Raw genomic sequence first — 19,841 nt, 5'->3', positions numbered from 1 at the left:
ACGGTTTATTTACAATTGTTTTGTAAAATGGCTGATTCCCCAATTGGTTAAAGATTAGAGACGCTCTGCAGCACCGAATCACCGTTTGGACAGTCCTTTTTCTGCTACCGCGCATTGGAGAGATGGTTTTACAAAATATCGGACCCGCCACTAACGCGATCCCCGCGAAAGGTTGATCCGATCGCGCCTGCTCAAATTTCGCCGTAAATGTTTGCTCCACACTACGCTGGTTTAGATGGTTAGTTTTAGTTAATTAGAAAAGCTCGACGTAATTTATTAGGGATTGCTAAGCCGTCTCCGCTGCGTGCCCCTTACTTCTGCTGCGTCCGCTGTAATCATAGGTCGGTCAGCGGGTTTGTTTGTTCTTATTCTCTAAACGGGCCGGGTTTTCGGGTCGCTCTCCTCGGCATCTGGTATGTACTGAAACTGAAAACGTTGGACATCGAAAGATTGCCTTGCCCCAATTGGCAACCAGCCAGCGACAAAGTGAGTATAGCGGCGCCCACCCAAGCCGCCGTGCGATGATGGCGAGTCGGGTTACATGTTTACCTGTCCATAAACATACTTATTGCTTGAATACGTTTCCGCACAAAAACTGTGCTGCGTTCGCTGTGTACAGTTTTTTGTATGCGGGTTTGTGGCAGAGTGTGGTTTAAAAACTTAAAATACTTTTGTCGTTAAAACAGACGCTCACCGGAATCTTACGATCCGATTCTCGGAACCCTGGGTGGCTCTCCCTTTCAGCGTTCCGCATTGATTAATACTTCCGTTAGTCCCACAAGAAAGGGGCAACGTGAAACGTGCGCGTCCCTGGTCGTCCTTGCCTAAACCTAACCGCTAATAACAGTTGACTGAGAGTGTTGGTTGTTCATAGCTACGAGATTCGTCTGCTGACGGACACGTTTACGGTCACATTATTGTTACTCACACAATACTTCTTCCTCTGCTCTCTCTCTCTCTCTCTCTCTCCTCGGCGTCCCAATTCTACACGTCCCCTCTTTCACGAACACTACTCTACCTTTCTCTCACTAACTTAGAAACTAAACTTACGCCAACAATTATATAAAAATAAGCTTTCGCTACTCGATTAGTGTCCTCTTCACGTCCGTCCAAAAATCGGTCTGATATCCTTGCGTTCGTGCCGCCCTCGCGCACACACTGGTTACGCATCACATCCGACGTTGCCTTCCGCTTTTATGTGTGTCTGCTGCTATTTTAGTGTTAGTGTGTTGTCGTCGTTATAGTGCTCGCTAAAAAAGTTACTCGCCTTACTTTACACTATTTGATCAGTTCTGCTTGTGTTCAATCGGTTTTCGGTTTGTTTCTGCGTCCACCCGAAGCGGCGTGAAAGAAGTACACTTTACGCGTAGTCACGTCGCCTGCGGGTTTCACAGTGAAACCACCGACGCCCGAGGGTCTAACGTTTGTCGCTACTTACGGAGAGCGCCTGAAATGGAAACAGGGGATCGTTTAGTACCGCGCCGAGACCAACCCGCCCCGCATATGCTCACCTTAAGATCAGACGTTGGGAGTTCGCGAGAACACATCGTTGGGATGCTGATTGCTGTAGTTTTGTCTGGAACATTGCTGCAAAGGGAAAACGGAACAGGATCTATCAGGGGACGCTTCAAATTGATTTTATGCTGCACTTTCCGAACCCCATAAACATCTTTGACCCCCTTTGCCGTCGCGAAATCAACAGCGATATCCATCATCAAACAACGTCAACGGGGTTTTACAACGGTTCACTTCAAAACGGATCGTAAAAAGCGGAAATATTCTGTCCGCACGCAGGGCAGAGCAACGCAAGTCAAAGGACAAGCGGTTGGCGATAACAATAAAGCACACCATATCCCATAAAATAGATCGCGGGCGCGGCGCGCTTATTACGACTGACGCTAGGACATTATCGCCGACGAAACTGGGCGGCAGTATTATTTCCCCATAAAGTGCGCCAGGGACAGGGTGGTCAAACCCGCCAGCGCCCCACCCTATTGCATGATCTCCCGGGCGGGCGATTACTCGTAAAACGCGCTACTTACTGCTTGCTTCTTCTCCCATGTTTTCATGGCCGATTTGTACTTCTCGAACTCGTGGCACCAGTCGGAGTAGATTTTCTGGTAATCGTTCGTCTTGTTCGGTGGCGTGCAGCTGAAAAAAACAGAATCGCGTCGTTATTGCACAGTGTGGGGGGTTTGCAAGGGGCCCTAAACACTAACCGATGCGCATCGACCGTGATGTTGTAGCTGCAGAGGAGCGATCCACCGAGATGGCAATCGTAGCGGCCACCGTCCGCCTCGTTGACCGAGATCACCACCAGGCCGCGCTCCGTCGTCTCGATGTACTTGGTCGGGTTGTACTTGATCTCGTAGCGGCCCTTCTCCTTCGAGTGGTGGTACCACGTGACCGTTTGGTCCTTGAGTATCTCCGGAATCTTCACGAAGCACCCCAGGTGGACGCTCTGGCCGTAGGTGACGATGATTTTCTTCTTCAGCACGCTCGTATCGCAAATGTCGTACGTCTCGTTGCCAACATCCTGCGGAAGAGGATCGTATCATGATTAGTGACGGTCAGGCCACACTGACCACGAATCCATGCTTACCTGTAGCAGTCCCGGCTCATACGGCTTGCAGGTACTGGTGTCCTTATCCCAGCCACAGTACGGATCCTTCACGCACCGGAAGCAGTTATCGTACCGTCGGTTGCACATGGCCAGATCGATCTGTTTCACCCGGTAGTCGGTGGCCACGTACAGCGATTGGCGCTTCTGGCTCAGCTCCATCACCTGGATCGCTTCGTTCTGGGCGATCTCGAAAATGTCGAGCAGCTTCGACCTCGACTCGCCGTTCCGCAGGTACTGCACGATCTTGTAGATCCGGCCCGCGTTCGTGCCGACGTAGTACACGATGTACTCCTGGCTGAGTATTTCGATCTTAATCCTGCAATGGACGAGTGTGCGGGACGTGATAGGACTTTAATATCGGGTTCACATCACAAATCGCTAATCGCAAACAACCATAATCCATGACCTCGTGGCGCCCGTGGCGTGACCTTCATTCGTCGAACTCATAACATAACAACCTGCGGGGCGTAAAAAGGCGGTATCGGATTTTGAGGTTAGCCGCACTGATTGCACCACACTGGGAGCTCCGGGCGCAGCGAAGCGTGGCAGCATCAGTGCGCCCGCACTGGTACGCATGAATTAATACCTTCATAATGGCGTGGGCTTTGTGGAGCCATGGTGGTTTTTGGGTTTCATAAAATTGCCCCCAAACGCCCCCCTCATTGGGCCATTAGCGGGCTAACGGAAGAAGACACTCTGTATGCCACGCTCGGGATTCCGTGTCCGCAGGACACGTCGGACGGAACGTGGGTTTTATTAAAAGCTTACAGGCGGCAGCAGCAACAGACGCTAATTGACGTTTGCCGCAAGCATGTTAAACCGTTTTAAACCCGACGACGATGAAGCCGGCCCGTGCCGGCGATCGACAATTTGGGCCGCGGAGGTCGCGTTTTACAATTCGCTTTTTTAAATCCGTTTTTTTTTTCCGTACGGCAATCTGTGGCCACACCGAATGACCCACAATGCGCGGAATGCGTGCGTCGCTTCTTTCTGGTTTGTGGTCTTTTTCATGCTGCACTGACCACACCAAGGGGCCGGAGGGAGCTGTAAAAAGCTACCGGAGGCTTATAATTGCAGTTGCAGCGTGGCCCGGGCACAGGTGGCCCCAAAGTTCCCTGGGTGCGGGACGGGCGCCTCGTGTGTGCAGGGCTTTCGCCTGCAATTAATTATTCATAATGAGCGCGGTCATGTGGACGTGTGCATTGTATGTGTGGGTTGCCGGCCCTTTGAGTGGATTAAGAGAGTATGGTCACCGAGTGCAATCTCCGCCCTCGTCCCGTCCCGGTGGGGTGAAAAGTTTACTCTACCGCGTTATTATTTATAGTTATGCTTGCCCTTTTTTGCTGCCCTACATTTGACGCGCGTCCTGAACCCGTCAACCCGGTACAAGCCACAAACGGATTTCTTTCCCAGACACGGAGCGGTACCCAGTGGCCCGGTGGTACTGGGGACACAACGCCCGGGCATTGAAAAAGGATACTGTTTTTGTGGGGGAAAACCCACCACCCGCCGCGTGTGGCAAATAAAAACATTTCGAGCGTAAGAGTTGCGTTTGTAAATTAATAATTCCACCTGGGATTCCGTCATTGTTCCGATCGGTTTCTGTGAATATACAGAAGCTTCGGGTGTGGCGGTTGCGTTGCAACATACCTGTTTTCCGCCCAAATTACCCCAACAATGGGCCAATGATTGGGGTTCGCGCAAAAATGAGCAAATCGGTTCGGTCTAATGCACTTAATTATTGAACAAAATGCAAACTGCTTAAATGGCTTCATTAGGTGTGGCTATTGTTTGACGTACAACAACGCGCCGCTACGGGTAACAGCTTATTGAACTCCTTTTAAATGAGCGTCCCGTAATAAGGCCCACTTGCCACCCGCTAGGCTAGCTCACGATTTAGCGTGGGGCGCCAATTATCCGCTGTTCCGATGAACATCGAAAAGTGCACGGTCCGTGAAATCGAGTGCATGGGGGTTTCAGCTGCCATAATTAGTGTCATCGAGAGCGCCACACGCAGGTCACCGGGAGCCCAACGCACGAGGAATTGATAGGAGCCCTCGACGCGGTCCTCTCGTCCGCGGTGGGTTGTTGTCGATTGATTGAAAGCCCACTCGCTCGCCGTGATGTTGCTACATTGCATGCTGCGCTCATGTTTGTTTAATTATGAAGAGGAATTTAAAGTGGGTGCCACGTTCTCCGAACGGCCACAGTGTTCGAGCAGCCGACCAACGAAACCGCGGAGTATCCTTTGTCGGGTTCATTTCTCTCGAAACCAGTTGAACAACAATCATGCATTTGGTGCTTGCCGCACATCGCCGGCGTTCGAGTTGACCCCAATCGTTGTGGACCCGTGGTGTAGTTGACCCGGATTCAAACCCGGGTCCCATCGTTCCCGCCCGTTACGGGAAAAGGATTTGTTGCCACAGGCGTGCTTGAAAATTCGTTGAATCGCGGTACATGACCCGGCCGGCTACGGAACACGGCCAGTGACACAAACTTCGCGGATGCAACCACCGGCAGAACACACGGCACGGCGCAGGTCCTGAAGGTTTCACCTTTTCATCACTTTGTGCGGTTGTGCGGCCTTTGTTTTGCGGGAACGAGCACGGACCGCGGGCCGAGGACCAATTCATTTGCAGTCGGCTCAAAAACCTCGTCGGAAGCGGAAAGGTTTTCGGTGCCATTCAGTTCCATTCGATTGCCGCGGATGGATTACAAACAATGACCCCACCGGCAGGATGCGCTGTGAGTGTGTTTTGCAACTTCATTCAGTGCAACTTCTGCGCGCCTGTCCGGTAATGAGTTACAGTACAGCGAATGACGCGCTTTGCTGCGGAGCTGGGATACTGGAGCGTGAAATTGAAATTGCTATTTGCGGTCCTCGTCGACGTGGCCGCCCATTTTTTTGTCGGCGAGGGAGCCTCCGCGAGTGTACTTACTTGTCAACGACGAGCTTGGTGAAGACGAGATCGCGCTTGTAGTAGACGGGATTGTTGTGCTCGTGGTTGACCGCCCGGTCCATGAGCGGGTGCGAGCGGATAAAGTTGAGCACCGAGTCGGGCAGGGTGGACGTGTCGTTGACGCACGTACCGGGCCGCGGCTCTGGGATCTTCGAGTTCAGCACCGGCAGCCAGGCGGAGTTCGATGAGGCTTGCTCCTTGAATTTTCCTGTGGGAAATCAATGGAAGCAAGGTGAGCAGATGAAGCAGGTAAGGTGAGCCCTGTGAGGGAAATGAATGACCGCAAGGATATTAGCGAGATATGACGTTCGAGACGGGGCGCTTGACGGAAGGCTTTCGTCTTATCCAGATCCCGGCGACTGCCGCAGCGGTGCGCGGTGGTTTCCATTTTCGCAGTAAATCACAATTCGTGACACTCGTCTTATCACGACATGTGACAGCTGTCACGCAACACACGACCGGCGAGGGGATTTCCCCCCACGGGCGGCAACTTGCAGGCAGTCCCGGATACTTCCTGGCGTCACGTCAATCTCGCACGGCAAACGCGGGGTTTCGTGCGCCAAGCGAGCGGATTCTTGCGCAAGAACTGTCTACAAAGAAAGGCCGGGGCGTTGGGAAGCGTTCAGCTCACTGTCCGAAACTTACCGGCGAAGGCGCCATGAATTTCGTTAATGTCGAAACTGCAGACCGCTGACCCGACCAGCCCGTTGGTGCTGGTGGTGAACGTGGCGTAGAACTTGGTCTTGTCCGACGGCAGCTGGTACACGTCCTGGATCTCGTTGAAGTAGAACGGAAACTCGCCCGAGATGCTGCAGTTCAGGCGCGCCTTCAGGTAGGTGGCCCAGTTCTGGTTGAGGATGTTCTTGCCGCCGGTGTCCTTCTTGCAGACGCGGGCCACCCGCGAGTAGACCGCCTTGCCGCAGTTGATGTACTCGACGGCCGTCTCCCGGAAGAAGAAGTACACGTGCTCGCCGATGTCGAACGAGCCGACAAAGTTGGGCTCTGGAAGTGGAAAGAAAGAAAGATGTACGGTGAAGTCGATCGCAAAACAACAGATTCTTTCACGGTGCGGGACCCCGTGCTGGAGCATTTGCTTCCGGCCGCCTTTATTTTCTCCTTCTCCTAAAGTCCACCCAGCACGATGCAAAATGCAAAATATGAGTCTAATTTTCACCCGAACCGGCGGATTCGTCTTTTGCTTGCCCGCAAAAGTTGGTGGCGAAATTTTGAGTTATGGACCCGCGGCAGCAAACTAGTTCCGTGTGTCCAGCAAATCTTGGCGTTCTCAGCGAACACAATGTATCGTGCCGTTCGGTTGATAGAAGCGTAACCGGTCCGTCGTCGTAGCTGGAAAAAAATTTGGTCCACCGAGAGAATGGAAAAACTTTTCGCTACCCAAACGCCGAGAGCCGGGAAAGTTGCGACAAAATGCCCGTACAACGCGCTGGCACGGCGGTGTGCGAATTCGAAAGTTGCCAAACCAAGAGAGGCACCCAAAAAAGGAAGAAAAAAAGAAACTCCGGAGGCGAACTGGACGAGAAACAAGTTACAAGTTTTCCATCTGCTTCTCTGTGAATGAAAAGTTGCTCGATGGTCATTTTTGCCCGATTTGTCCGAGCAAATTTTCTCGTTTCCGCCAGGCAGGCAGGACCGGCCTGGCTGGCTGGATTTAGGGTTCCGCTGGTGGTGTGGACAAGCGGGTGCCTACGCTATTCTTTTGAGTGGATTATTACGGTTTGTTTCACAATCCGCCCGGACGGACCCAAGCGCCCAACTTTTCGCCACGATCAACGCCCGGGGACGACGATTGGCGTCTTTCGTCCTCCGGGCGCGGGGAGTGGAGGACCTAATTTTATGATTGAAGGATACTCGGGTTTCAGTTTTTAATGCACTTCAGATCAAAGGAGGTCCATGGCTGGAACTGCAGCTCGCGCATTTTGGACAAAGATTTTTGTTTTAATTTTGCTCTCGAGTGGGCACCCTTTGGCGGGTCGGCCCTTGGCCACTGCAAATTGGCCCAGGACGCTGGCCTCCGGTGGCCGTCAAATGGCAACAACAAAATACAAATGCGCCACCAAAAAAACCAAGGATCCGAGTTTCGGGAAAGCAGCGAGTTTTCATTTAATTTACCTTAGAAAGGACCGAAAGCCTCACTCGTGGGCCCTACCGGTGTACCCGGCTCGGCCCGGCCACACAATTTTCCGGCGCTTTTCAAGACGCTAATTGAAAAGACACGCACACGGAGACCGAGGCGTGGTCCCAGCAAGTCCTGCCGACTCCAACTAATTACTCGCCCGGGCTTCTTTCTTCTTTTATGCCGGAGCAGAAGGAAAAATTATTAAAATTCATGAAGAAAACTGTACACCGGGAAGCCGAAAACCCCTGGAACCGGGACGTCGGGACTCGCCAACGAAATATGTGGAGGTTATAAAACACTCCATAGTCGTACGGTGAAAGTTTTGCCACGAGTCTTTTTATCGTGCTTTCCGAACGTTCCGGCATGGAAAAATACGTAATCCCAGGACGAGGTTGAACTTTGTGGCCCACACACACGCCGACTCTTTGGCCACATTCTTCCGAAGCACGGCTAGAGGCGCGTTCCGCAGCAATTTGATGCGTGCTGCCGTGGCGTGGCGGAAGGGCTCACATTACACGCGAGGATGCGTCGGAACGTTTCGGCACCGCGGAATATTTGGCCTGTTGTTGTTCCGGGCCGGGTATCCAATTCCCGGCCCGGCGGATGCTGAGAAGTGGTTTGCGCACAAGGGCACTGGCATCGATTGCGGGGAAACGAGACGTTATTGACGGGACGAAACGGAACGTTAGTCGAAAAGAACGATCCCAAAAGTGATGCTCAAAATTCATTACTTATTTCGGAGGCGGCAAATTCCGGCGGACACCTGGCTAAATACCTTCCGCAGGCAGATACCCAACCGCCAAGAAACAGGACACGAGAACGAGACAGTAATGGTACGCTGCAGATAGGCGGCCCCGATGGATACGAAACCGCAGCGCGTATGACAGGACGACAAGGACCGCGGAGCGTGCTCCGTGCCCGGCGGCGTACGTTTTGGCGAGGCTTTCGTAAGCGCGAAAAAAGGTGTCGGTGATTTTGCATTCGTGTTCCGTGCGCGCCTCGGGGGAACAGTGAGGGGAGTACACACAGAAAGAAAAACCCGGGAAAAGTGGAACCGACAAGGACCTTCCTTCCGAGGTGTTACTTAACACGCGTGAGTCGACGGAGTGAGGTGCAATAAAGAGGCGCTACAATTAGACACACTTGCGCGAGCCATGTGGCCACCGGTGGAAATTTGTGTGCGAGCGCGTTTTGTGGAAAAATAAATTGAAAATACCACACCGCCGAGAGAACGGAGGTACTTGCTCCGTTCGGCAATGATTAAATTGAGTCGCGCTGCGAAATGCTGAATGGTTCACTCTGGAGGCGATGCGCGCAGAGACACATTTGAGGTGCGATAAAGGCTTGCGTAGGAATTTAATATCGTCAGCAGCCCGCACCTTGCGAAGGCGTTGTAACGGAGTTTCGTTCTCAATAAGGATTTGGCGCCCCCACGAATTGATAATTGTGCTAGATTCGAAGCAAGGCAAATCTAGGCGGAAAAACTACACATGGCGCCGGCCTTTTCTACCGTCCGGGATCTCTCCCGTTTCTTTGGGCTTTCCATTACAAATCTTAGACCTTGGAACACTTCTAAGGCGAGGAACAGTGCTGCTTCTGACTTGAATTTTGGCCACCACTTTTGATGTCCTTTCTACTGCAGCCACCCCATTCGAGGGCCCTGTCGTCCAAAAAACTTTCCGCCTCAGAAAGTTGAAAGTACGAAGGAAGGATTCACGACGCGTTCCGCCCATCGACATACCAGAACATGACACCCTTTTCGTTCCCCTTTCCGTTCCGTTGCCACCCTTCGTTTGTTTTTATTACACTTTGATTGAGTTTTTTGAGAGACACTTTTGCGTCGTCTTCACCGACCGGTCGGCGTCGCGTTGTGACGGGCCGTTCGGTTCAATTTGTTTCTCCGGGTTTCCGTTTCACCGGAGGATCACTGGAGGGCAAGGAGTAGAAAAGCGTGGTCGGTGCACGGTACGAGCGCCCCCGATTGATGTACAGTTAATAGACGTGTAGGAAAAATAATTCTCCCAGAACTCACATTACGTGGCGTTTATAGAGGGAACTCTGAAGTCACTTTTTGCGGACCTCTCACTCCGGTGTGTGTTGGGGCAAAAACGGTGGGGCTTTTAGCTTCAATCAGCAGCGACCGCCTTCGTTCCGGTGTCTCTCTTTCCACGTTTTCATTAGTTGGAGACTTTTATAGATCGCCCGGTCTTTTTTCGTCTGCACCGTACATGGTCCGCTCCTTGATAGCATTATCAAGACTTGGTGTGTCCTTTCTCATTTGCACCTGCTGCGAGCGGTCCCGCGGAGGTGAAGGCGCACCAGAGCCCGGGAAAACTTTCTCCCTTGTCCGCATGTTGGCCCTCTCCTGGCGAATGTGTGTCCCGTTCGTTTTTTTTGGTGCCACTTCGAGCGTGCTTTTACCTGCCCCCGGAGCGCTGTCAGATTTTATCATATTTTCCCCGAAGGTCTCTCTCTCTCTGTCTCTCGGGTTTGCCGCGATTTTTCGTCACTAAACCGGAAACTTTGGTTCGACCCCCCGACCGGAGAGGGATCTTCTTCTCCACGGCATCGCGTGGCACAGTAATTTAATAAAAAAGAAAAGTGCCGAAAATTTTCCATCGATTTTTTAATTAACCACCCGGAGTGGAAACCCGGAGGGCTCGCCGGGTTTGCAGCTCGTTCCGTGAATGTTTAACCAACCATCCGCAGAGTGGAAGGTAATGTTTGAAACGCTCCAGTAAAAAGGCTGCCCCGGCACGGAAATGTGCAGTTTAATGGCCGATCAGGGTACCGCAAATGGGACCGGCAATGGTTGAGGTTTGATGTTTTCGCGCTCAATATGCAATGGAGTGCATCGGGAAGGAAGGGGCCCATTTCTGGGATTCCAATTTGGCAAACTTTAACTACAAATGAGTGGAATGAAAACACCTCTCGCTCTGAAGGGGTGCATTAAGAATTCAACGATGACAGTAGGCAGTACGTAACGCGACAAACGACATCATCCCCGTCTTTTCATGGTAACCGGGCGAAATGTAATAAACATCCGGCAGACCACGCCGTGCTGAACGGCGACTGACCACCAACGGCCAACACGCTAGACCAGCTAGAGTCGCACGCGCCCGCTCTGCAGTCATTAATTATTATGATGACTTTCCAACGGAAACCCGAAACAGATGAACAGAGTCTTCCGTAGCAGCACCAGCAGCAGAAGCATCTCGTCGCCGTCGTCGCCGTGGTCGAGTCCCCAGCAGGAGAGTAGCGTAGGAAGTCTGTTAATTAAAAATTGTATCCTCCAGCAGCAGCACGGCGGGCGCGTCTAGGACTCGCTCTCGTGGGGACCTGACTGACCGTTGGCCACAGAAGAGGCATTATTCCCGCTCGTTGGGGAGATGGAATATTTTATTTCTTCATCGCCCGTTCGCCGTCGGGCGGAGAAAACGCAAATTTTCCGCATGCTTCCGAAAATGACCGCACCGAGCGATGGGTCGAAAAGTAGCCACCGTCGTCGTCGTCGTCGTCGTCGGGGGAACACACGCGGAAAGCTTCCTAGGGCTGCCCCCCGGGGGAGACGGCGCACGGCTTTTTTCCCATTAAATTTATGTACATGCGCACCAAACTTTATTTTTATGAACGTGCCATAAATTATTTTAACTTTCATTTTCTCCGTCGGCCGCCGACGGAAGGCCGAACCAACCTGCACGGCGCGGCACCCTGCCTTCGTGGGGCCAGTCTCGGGAATGCATTTTCAATTTTCCCGGCCCACGGACTGTCCCGTTTGTCGTGAAGCCCACGTTTTACTTTCGGTTTTCGGTGGTCAACCTGCTGCGCGGTGGTCCGGCAAGAACCGGAAGCGTGCGGAGTGGCTGATGACACTTTCGCTTTCGAGCGGCACGCACCGCTCCGGAGAAGGCGTAACTTTGGTGGGTCCCGACGTTTTTTGCCCAACCCGGCGGAATCGGGTGATTCGTCGCGGATCCGAAACGGAGACGAAATGAAGATGAACGACACACGAGAACGAGAAATTAGTGGACCCAAAAAAGGACCGACGTAGGGATGTGTTTTTTTTCCGACGGTCGGAAAAGTGTAAATGGAAAACAGTTCCACAAACAGGAAAAATCGCAAACTCTACTGCCGGGCGCCGTGTGGCGTTTTAGGAAAAGGACACCCCGACGGACGACAGCGAGTTGGCTGGAAATAAATAAAATAAGCGAAACGACAACTCAGCAGATGGTCAGCGACCATCGTCGGGGCGTCAGCGAGAGAAAAAAATCGGGACAGCGAAACAACAACACGCAGCAACACAGGAGTTGCGGGTTCCTTCACTCCGGCGACGGCCACGAATCGACACATACGCCGGGAGCGGCTCTGTCCGTTGATTATGCTTTTTAATGTGTGTCGACGGTTGCTATTTTTTGGGATTCGCGCTCGCCCTTCTAGTGTCCGCCGTTGGCGGTTGGAATTGGTCGTCTGCAGTTGAAATTCCGGTTTTGGTTGATGAGAATTTTTAATACCGAAAGTGCGGACGCGGCGAACGATGGTCCGTGTCCGTCTTGTGTCCGAATTGCTGGAATTGCTTCATCGGGGTGTGCAGCTCCAGCCAATGGAATATTTAAGCAACGTTCGTCAGATGGTACCGTTTTGAGCCACTCAAGACACCAGACGGCACACGCGGAAAGGATGAAAAAGCAATATTACGAGCGAATGGTGCACAGAACGCACCGTGTTATTGCCTTCCGGATGGCAACATTAGCGGTGGCTGCTGCAGGAATACATTGTAAGTGTCATTACAGCATGGCCGTGCCACTAAACGGCAAATATTGAAACCTTCTCGCTCGACACGACACAACACGCCAGGCCACGCCGTCCCCTGGGCGCCTTCGTGGCGAAAGTAGAAAATCGTTTAAGGATGCAGCACCGGATGCTCCAATAAGTGTCGCGCCGGTTCTGCGAAAGATGCATCTCGAAAATATAAGCACCGCTCCGTGTACTCTCTTGCGTTGGCCGTTGCATATTGCAAAATCCGCACACCGCAGTATGCTAAATGCCGGTGCACAGGACGAGAGCAGGACGAGGGACACCCCACACCGTACGGCCTTCCCGTCTTTCGGTCGGTTGGTCGACGGGAAAGGGGCATAAAAATGCATCGAACGGACACGGAAATTATCATAGTGATGGGACGCGCTGCAACATAAAAGGCGTCGTCCGGCTTGTGGTCCGCTTATCAATTGGCGCTTCGGGACGATGGAAAACCAACACGTCATCTGCGTGTCTTCAATCAACACAGCCTGCAGAGCGACCCAATCCGGGACCCAATCCGGGAGCGAGAGAGGATCAGGACACTGATCCGGCACATCGAACGACGACGAAATATTATCTCATCCGGTTGGTGCGAAGTTTTTCAATTTCCCACAAAAGATTGCCCGCCCCGAGCCCCGGGCACAGACAACTTGCATAAACCGATTCTTTCACACTTCCCAAAGAAAAACCGAAAGTTTTCGTTCCGTTTTTCCGTGCCGTACGCCGGTCGGGGCTCGCCATCGGAAGCACGCCACCGAGAGCCAACGTTATATAGATCCGAAAAGTTGCCACAAATTCATCGATAAAGAAGATTATAAACTCCAATCATTCGGCTTCCACCTTCGGCCACGGAACCGACGTGAGATGTTTACCTCTTAAAGTTGTTTTCGAAAATAGTTTTCTCACACTGCCAGAAACAGTGGAAAAGTGTCGGGAGGAAAAAAGATTCGTTCAGGGAAAAACCCGAACCCGGAGCGAAGTTGTCGCGCGGCGCTGATTAAAATAATCGTAGTTTATTGGATGCGAAAGTTTTGCTTTTCCTTTCTTTCGCCAGGATTCGGGTCCGATTTCGGAGTGTACGCAGGGGCTCGGGGTGGCGGGGGAACCCACAACTTATCGTGGTGAGCGAGGCACCGACACCGAGCTTGGGGAAGAAAAATGGTGGCTCGGGAATCCTTGGCGCGCATTAATTCATGGCTTTTTCACACCTTTTCCGGTGGAAGCGCTGGGAAACTAATTTTCAGTTCTCAGTTTCAAGGCTCCCCGTAATTGGTAGAGTGTTGCAAAAGTTTATATTTTTGAGGTTTTTCTTTCGGGTGCACCATCACTGAATGCCGATGGAGGCGCCCGGTGGCTCGAACGAAACGAAAGCTAAACCCCGGCACTGCCGAGTCCCGAGGACAGGTTGTTCCGGTGCGCTGCTCGCACAACTTTCCTCGAGGGCCACTCGGGCTCCGGTGCACAGAAGAATGCACGAAATTACTCTAAAATACTTCAACACCACACACACAATTACTGCCATTAGTTGGTTCGGTGTCCCGGTCCTGCGCGACACCGCGCGCCACTTACGCCTGTCTCACGATGATAATGCCCGAGCGTGAGAGAGCGTGAAAAAATCACTTAACCGCGTGCCACCCGACGGTCGCTTCGCTTCGCGAAACTATGTCGGAAAAATGGATGGAATAATTTTTATGATTACGATTATTACGTTTCAACGACAAACCCCGACGACAACGGGCAATAATGATGGCGGAAGCCGAAGGATGTTTGCGATTGAGCCTGTTTTTGCGCCCGTTCCCACTTTGCCGCCTCCGTTCAGCTTCCGTGGCGAGTGGATCCAAAAATTTGACTTTTTTCACACCACTCAAATGCGAATGGGGGGGCAGGTTGTAGGCAGACGGCTGCGGGTGAAGTGTGACCACCGCCGTCGAGAAGGATGTCTCATTTCCAGTGTTGCCGGGAACGGGAATTGTTCTTCGGAAAGTGGGACTTCCTTTACCGGCGCGCACTGGAAGCTCATTCCCGGTGGGTGCCACCGTAAGTGGGTGGCTGAAAAGTGCAGCACTAAGTGCAGCAAAATGGCAACTGAAAGACTGAATCACCTGTACCATTTACCTGAGCACATTTCATGTTTTGTTTGTAGTTTGCTTTTGTCGGAAGCCATCATTGCTCTAAATTCCTATTTTGTCTGGTTCAGAATACAACACTCAAACGTTCGTATTGGGGCTGTCCTTTAAGGAGCGCCTTTCTCGGGGGATCCTGATCAAACTCGGAACGTAACCTACCACTTCATATTGAGAGAATAATGATAATGGGTCTGGACATATGGGATTCGATGAGAGAACGATTCTATTACAACGTTCGATCGATCGACGCTGGTTTAGTGTGAACGATGAACGTTTCCACAGCAACATCCTAATCACCTTAGCGACCTACAACAGGAAACTCAATCTCTCATGCAAATTGCGCCAACATGCAGCACTTGCTCCGCTTCCGTCAGGGCCAGCAGATTTTTAACGTTTCGCATCGCACCGAGCGCAATATGGAACCGTTTTAAAATTCCTTCGAAAGTGCCCGCGTCAGAACGCGAGAATCGATCACGGGCGCCCGATCATAAAACCCGCGCGAAATCACTACAAATTCCAAAAAGAAAGTGCAAGAAAACCGGGAAACCCTTGTGTGCCACAAGTACCGGAGAAATTACTCTGAACGCCCCCTTGTCTATTGGCTGGCAACCGAGTTAAACTACTCTTGTGGGAGTGTAAACAGTGAGCAAAGTGTGCAGTAAGCCGCCTGCCACACGGACACGGGAAGCTTTCACTTTACGTACACCTGAGATTGCTGCATAATAGATCCCACTGCACCGAGCGATGATGAAACACGGCGATAGGAGCGCCGTCGGCTGGTGCCGAGGTGCTCTAAAACAAACAAAAATCAGCATGCAAATAAGGTCAGCTGGGCGCGCTGAAGTGGGTATTTCTATTTTTTCGCAACAGCAACAGAAAAAAAGCGCCGACCGTCAGCCGGCACACGACCCCTTGTGCACGCTCCGGCTCCGGCTTATGGTGCCGAGCATAAACAGTGAAGAAACATCATCTCCTCGAAAAGCTTGAGCCACGGCGGCCGGGCGGCCCTCGAGGGCCCTGGAGCTTTTTAACAGTTTCGTGATGATGATGGTGATGCATCAGCACTAACGGGGTCGGTCGGTCGGTGCCGGGCCCAGGGCCGGTGTGTCTAGAGGGTGTTGCGATTGATGGGAAAACTAGTTCTTCCCACAAACTTCACACACGCCACCGTGGGCCGTGTGCGCGTTTACGTGCCGAGGGCAGCGCAGTGATTCAGTGCTCGGCGAAAGGGTTTAACGCCCATCGAGGGACACCGACACCTCGGACGACGACGACGGTGACGGCGCTCGACTAAAAGCGTAAATGTGTTTGTCAACCTCTTCGTCAACAAGGACACGGGAACCGGCAGCCAGCGAGGCAGCGGCATGAATGCATAAGCGCTTACCCCGATGCCGATGGGATGCAGAAACGAAGACAGTTTACATTTTCTCTTAGCAACACTAAAATTCCTCTCGACACCAGCACCGGGAGGTCAATTTTCCGAGGGGAGCGCGCCGGCTCCACTTGGCGGGGACGATGTATCAAAGCGAACACTGCAGTCAAATTGACACCGGTCCCAACCATTAACTGCCTGAACACCTGCAACACGGTGGCCGGGAACCGGCACTGTAGCGGGGCGAGAAGTAATGGAATCGTTTTGACACACTCGGAGCAAACAGAAAAACAGCACGGAGGAACTCCGACACGTGTGAGTCCATTTTTACCCCAGCAATGGAAGAAAGGGCGCTTAAGAAGCGTCAGCGGGTCCCGGGGACAGTTTTTAATATTTGCACACGATGTGGCAAGGCTTGATTCGTTTCATTTATGCTCTGATTATGCTCTGTGTGAAAAAAAATCAGAATGGTGCGAACATTCGTAGTGCCCAACTCTCATCCGACAGGGAACGAGCGAAAGTGCAAGAGCGGTGCTGAGTGGCTTCTTGACCCGCGGACTTCCTCACCCATAGCAAAGGGGCCGTGTGCAAATACTGGACACCGGTGCTTCCGGTTTGACCGACGCCAGCCCAAAAGTCAGCGACCGAGAGTTTTCTCATCCGTGGTCGAGGCTTTTTAGAGATAAGCATGGAGCAAGCTGCAGCAGCATGCGGACACTTTCAACATATGGGCTGAATAATGGATGAGAAGCATGGCCGGACACGGGTCAGTGCACTTTCCGTGCGGAAAGGCCGAAGGCTGGCGGTTCTAATGGATCCGTAGGAACGGAATGCGCGGCGGAATCTTCCGTTTTTAATAATGTTGACCTATGCTCGGAAGAGATGGTTTTCTTGGCAAAATGATTCCCTGCGTCCGGTCGGTCCGTCGTCGAATCAATCAAGTCGCACAAACAAAAGGGAAAAGCAAAACATTTTTTGGGTTCATCCTTGTTTATGCTCGTGAAAAATCGGTCCCCTATTAAAAGGTGGAATATTGCCATCGTGTCGTTACTTTTCCGGGACGGTGTCCAAACCCGGGCGATGGCAACACATGGTTTCGGGTCTTCCGGCTTCCGTCAAGATGTCGCACAGCACTTTTAATATCGTACCACAAATGGTTGTGTCGTGGGTTGGTGGTCATCATTTCGGTGGGTCAAATGATTTTACATTGAAATGTGGCTTTCACCTGTGCCCTGACTTCTGGCTCGGGTTTCATTCCGACCCGACTAGCAGTGGGAATTTTGTAAAGCTTTTTTAACATAAAATTCCACGAAAAGCACCGAACCAGGGAACATTACATTCCACCGAGCGCCAAATTTGGCGTACGTCACGTTCCTCTTCGTGGGTCCAATTTGCGCTCCTAATGACCCTCGGGGGAAATGTCACAAGAACTGATTTTGTCACCAACGTCACACAACGAAACAGCTAAATATGATCGTCGCCGTCACCATCAAAAGTGGCCCGCGGCAAGGTGTCGCTTGGAAAATCCATCAAACTCCGGCCTCGGACAGCGGCGGCACCCTGGGAACAGGGAACCACCATAATTGAGTTACTTTTTTCGTTCGGGATGAATTTCTTTCCATTTTTCGCAGCCCAAAATGGGAGCCCAGATTGCAACAGCTGGCCGTGCCGAAAGAGCGTGGCGTGCTGGTTCTTTTTGTTGAAGGTGCGACGAAAATAAGAATCATATTCCGGAGCGGACCCCGTAAGGGTGGGCACGGTGGTGACCGGATTGTTTTTCCCCCACATTATTTGAAAAAACTCATAAGAAGTTTTACTCAAAAAAAAATGGTGCGCCGGTGACCGACGTGGCGCACGTGCAAATCTAATAACCGGAAGAAGGCAATTGCGCTCCAGCCGTAAGATTGTGTGTGCGCAGGAGAAAAGCTAAACACATCCCGGCCCCTGGCCGCGCGCCGGCAACGGACAAAAGTGGGAAAATAAAATTTAATAGAAAATAATACATCTCGAGTTAATTTAAGGCCCATCTCGTGCGGGAAGGGTCCCCCATTTGCATAGATATTACTCCCCGGGGATACTTGTTAGCACATAGATAGGGCGACCCGGAACAAATCATTCCCTCGCCCTACGCTGAGGGTCCTCCCTTTTTTGTGTCTTCAAACGGACTCGAAGAAAAAAAAAACCGAAGAAAAGAAACAACGCCCTTCGTCGTGTCGGCCAAGGACCGGGGACCATTCTGTAGGAGATAAAGAAAAACAAATGGAAGCAACAGTGTGCGAAAGGGTGCGAACTCTTGCCGGGGGCTCCCTACTAAACTAGCATCGATATCGGAACCGATCTTCCGTAGGATACGAGAATCAATGATATTTGCGTCCCATTTAAGGGTAAAAAATACGGTAAAATAATTCTGATGATCCTTGCCTCAACTAACCCACGTCCGAGTCCGAATGCCCATCAACCTTTGCCGCAGCCGCCCATCTACTCGCAGCAGTGTTGATTGTGGCCGACAATTTGTTGCCGGAGTCCTTTTTTTTCCTCGAAGTCGGCTTCAAAAGAACGCGATGCTGCGCTGGGCCGATCGTTCCTGCGGCCCGCTCTAATTGCATATAAATTGTGCGAAAAGGCAACTAACTACCCGGGCCGGGGCCACCCCATGATCCGGCAGAAGGCGATCGGGTGGTGAAACAAATTTGAATTGCAAAGATGGATGTCAATGGTCATCCATGGTCCATGCCGGGACCGGCCGGCACAGGGGTGAGAAGCTGAGAGGAATATGATTAAAGCAAATTTTCAACGCTTTACAGCCATTGCAGGGGCGCTCCGGCGAAGACCCGAGCGAAAGGAGTAAATTATTCTTGGGTCGAAAAATGAAAAAAAAAACCCCGTTTAATGTGGTTGTCGGCACTTTCCAGTCTGTGGCCGCCATTCGCCCGAAACCTAATGAGGAAACGGATACGGAATACGGACGATTTCGCGGAAGTCGGGAAAGTAATTTTGGGCTCAGCTCTTTTTTTCGACCTCTCTCTCTCTCTTCGTCACGCCGGAGACCACTTCAAATGATTGCACAATCTTGGCCACGTTTTTATCTACCCGCGGGACAGCAGGACACTCGTCAGGGATGGCGCGTGAGAGAAGTGTGAGACCCGGACCCAAAATCGGGACGAACGGAACACAATTGCTGTGTGAAGGGTGGTAAAAGGACAAAAGAAGAAACCCGAGAAGCTCGGGACTTAAAATCTTAAGTGCTCTGCTCTGCCCACCCAACGAAGCCCAGCGCGGGACGCGAAATTGAAATTTACACAATCCCTTTTCTTCGAGGATTTTCAAAGAAAACGCGGCCGGCCGAGTATTAGAAACCCGTGGTCCGGGCGGGCCCCCCATTTTAAAGTCGGTTCGTGTAAATTCGCTTACTCAACTTTTAAACCGTATCACTGACTTCGAACAATGCCCCGTTTGCCGAAATGGGGCTTAAACCCGTCCTGCCGAGTAGCTTCGGAAAATTAGGCACAGCCCGTCGTAGCCTTCCTCCGTCTGGGAAAGGATTCTTGGGGGGCGGATTCGTCATAACCAACCCCAACGACCGACCCAGGGTGCAACACGTCATTAGCAGTTAATTACATCGGGCCGGACACACATCGGGCGCTCGGGCGGGCCGAAAGTTCGCCCGAGGCCGACATATTTGGGTGAGGACGTCAGCCGGAGGACCGGTTGGCGAGCGGTGGCGACCGGAAACCGCAACATCAAGACGTTACCGAGCCCAAACTGGCTGTGGCGCCCATTACTGTGTTCATTTGTATGCCCAGCCACCGAGGGGAACGTGCCTTTG

The 19,841-nt window shown here is 52.0% G+C and overlaps 1 protein-coding gene across 1 annotated transcript in view; it reads right to left on the bottom strand.

Annotated features, from left to right (window-relative positions):
• Positions 1 to 1,363: 1,363 nt before the first annotated feature.
• LOC131215899 (semaphorin-2A-like) overlaps positions 1,364 to 19,841 on the bottom strand; it is a 153,900-nt gene continuing 135,422 nt past the window's right edge. Inside the window, exons 8-14 of the mRNA XM_058210295.1 lie at positions 6,229 to 6,585; positions 5,563 to 5,791; positions 2,603 to 2,939; positions 2,220 to 2,536; positions 2,043 to 2,151; positions 1,512 to 1,587; positions 1,364 to 1,447 (exon numbers count right to left, since the gene is read on the bottom strand). Coding sequence (XP_058066278.1) covers positions 1,519 to 1,587; positions 2,043 to 2,151; positions 2,220 to 2,536; positions 2,603 to 2,939; positions 5,563 to 5,791; positions 6,229 to 6,585 — 1,418 coding nt within the window. The 3' untranslated portion in view covers positions 1,364 to 1,447; positions 1,512 to 1,518. The remainder of the gene's footprint in view (positions 1,448 to 1,511; positions 1,588 to 2,042; positions 2,152 to 2,219; positions 2,537 to 2,602; positions 2,940 to 5,562; positions 5,792 to 6,228; positions 6,586 to 19,841) is intronic.

This window comes from Anopheles bellator, chromosome 1 (genome assembly GCF_943735745.2).
Source record: "Anopheles bellator chromosome 1, idAnoBellAS_SP24_06.2, whole genome shotgun sequence".
Taxonomy (NCBI): domain Eukaryota; kingdom Metazoa; phylum Arthropoda; class Insecta; order Diptera; family Culicidae; genus Anopheles; species Anopheles bellator.
The sequence above is the reverse complement of the archived record's forward strand: the minus strand, read 5'-3'. Positions and strand labels throughout refer to the sequence as shown.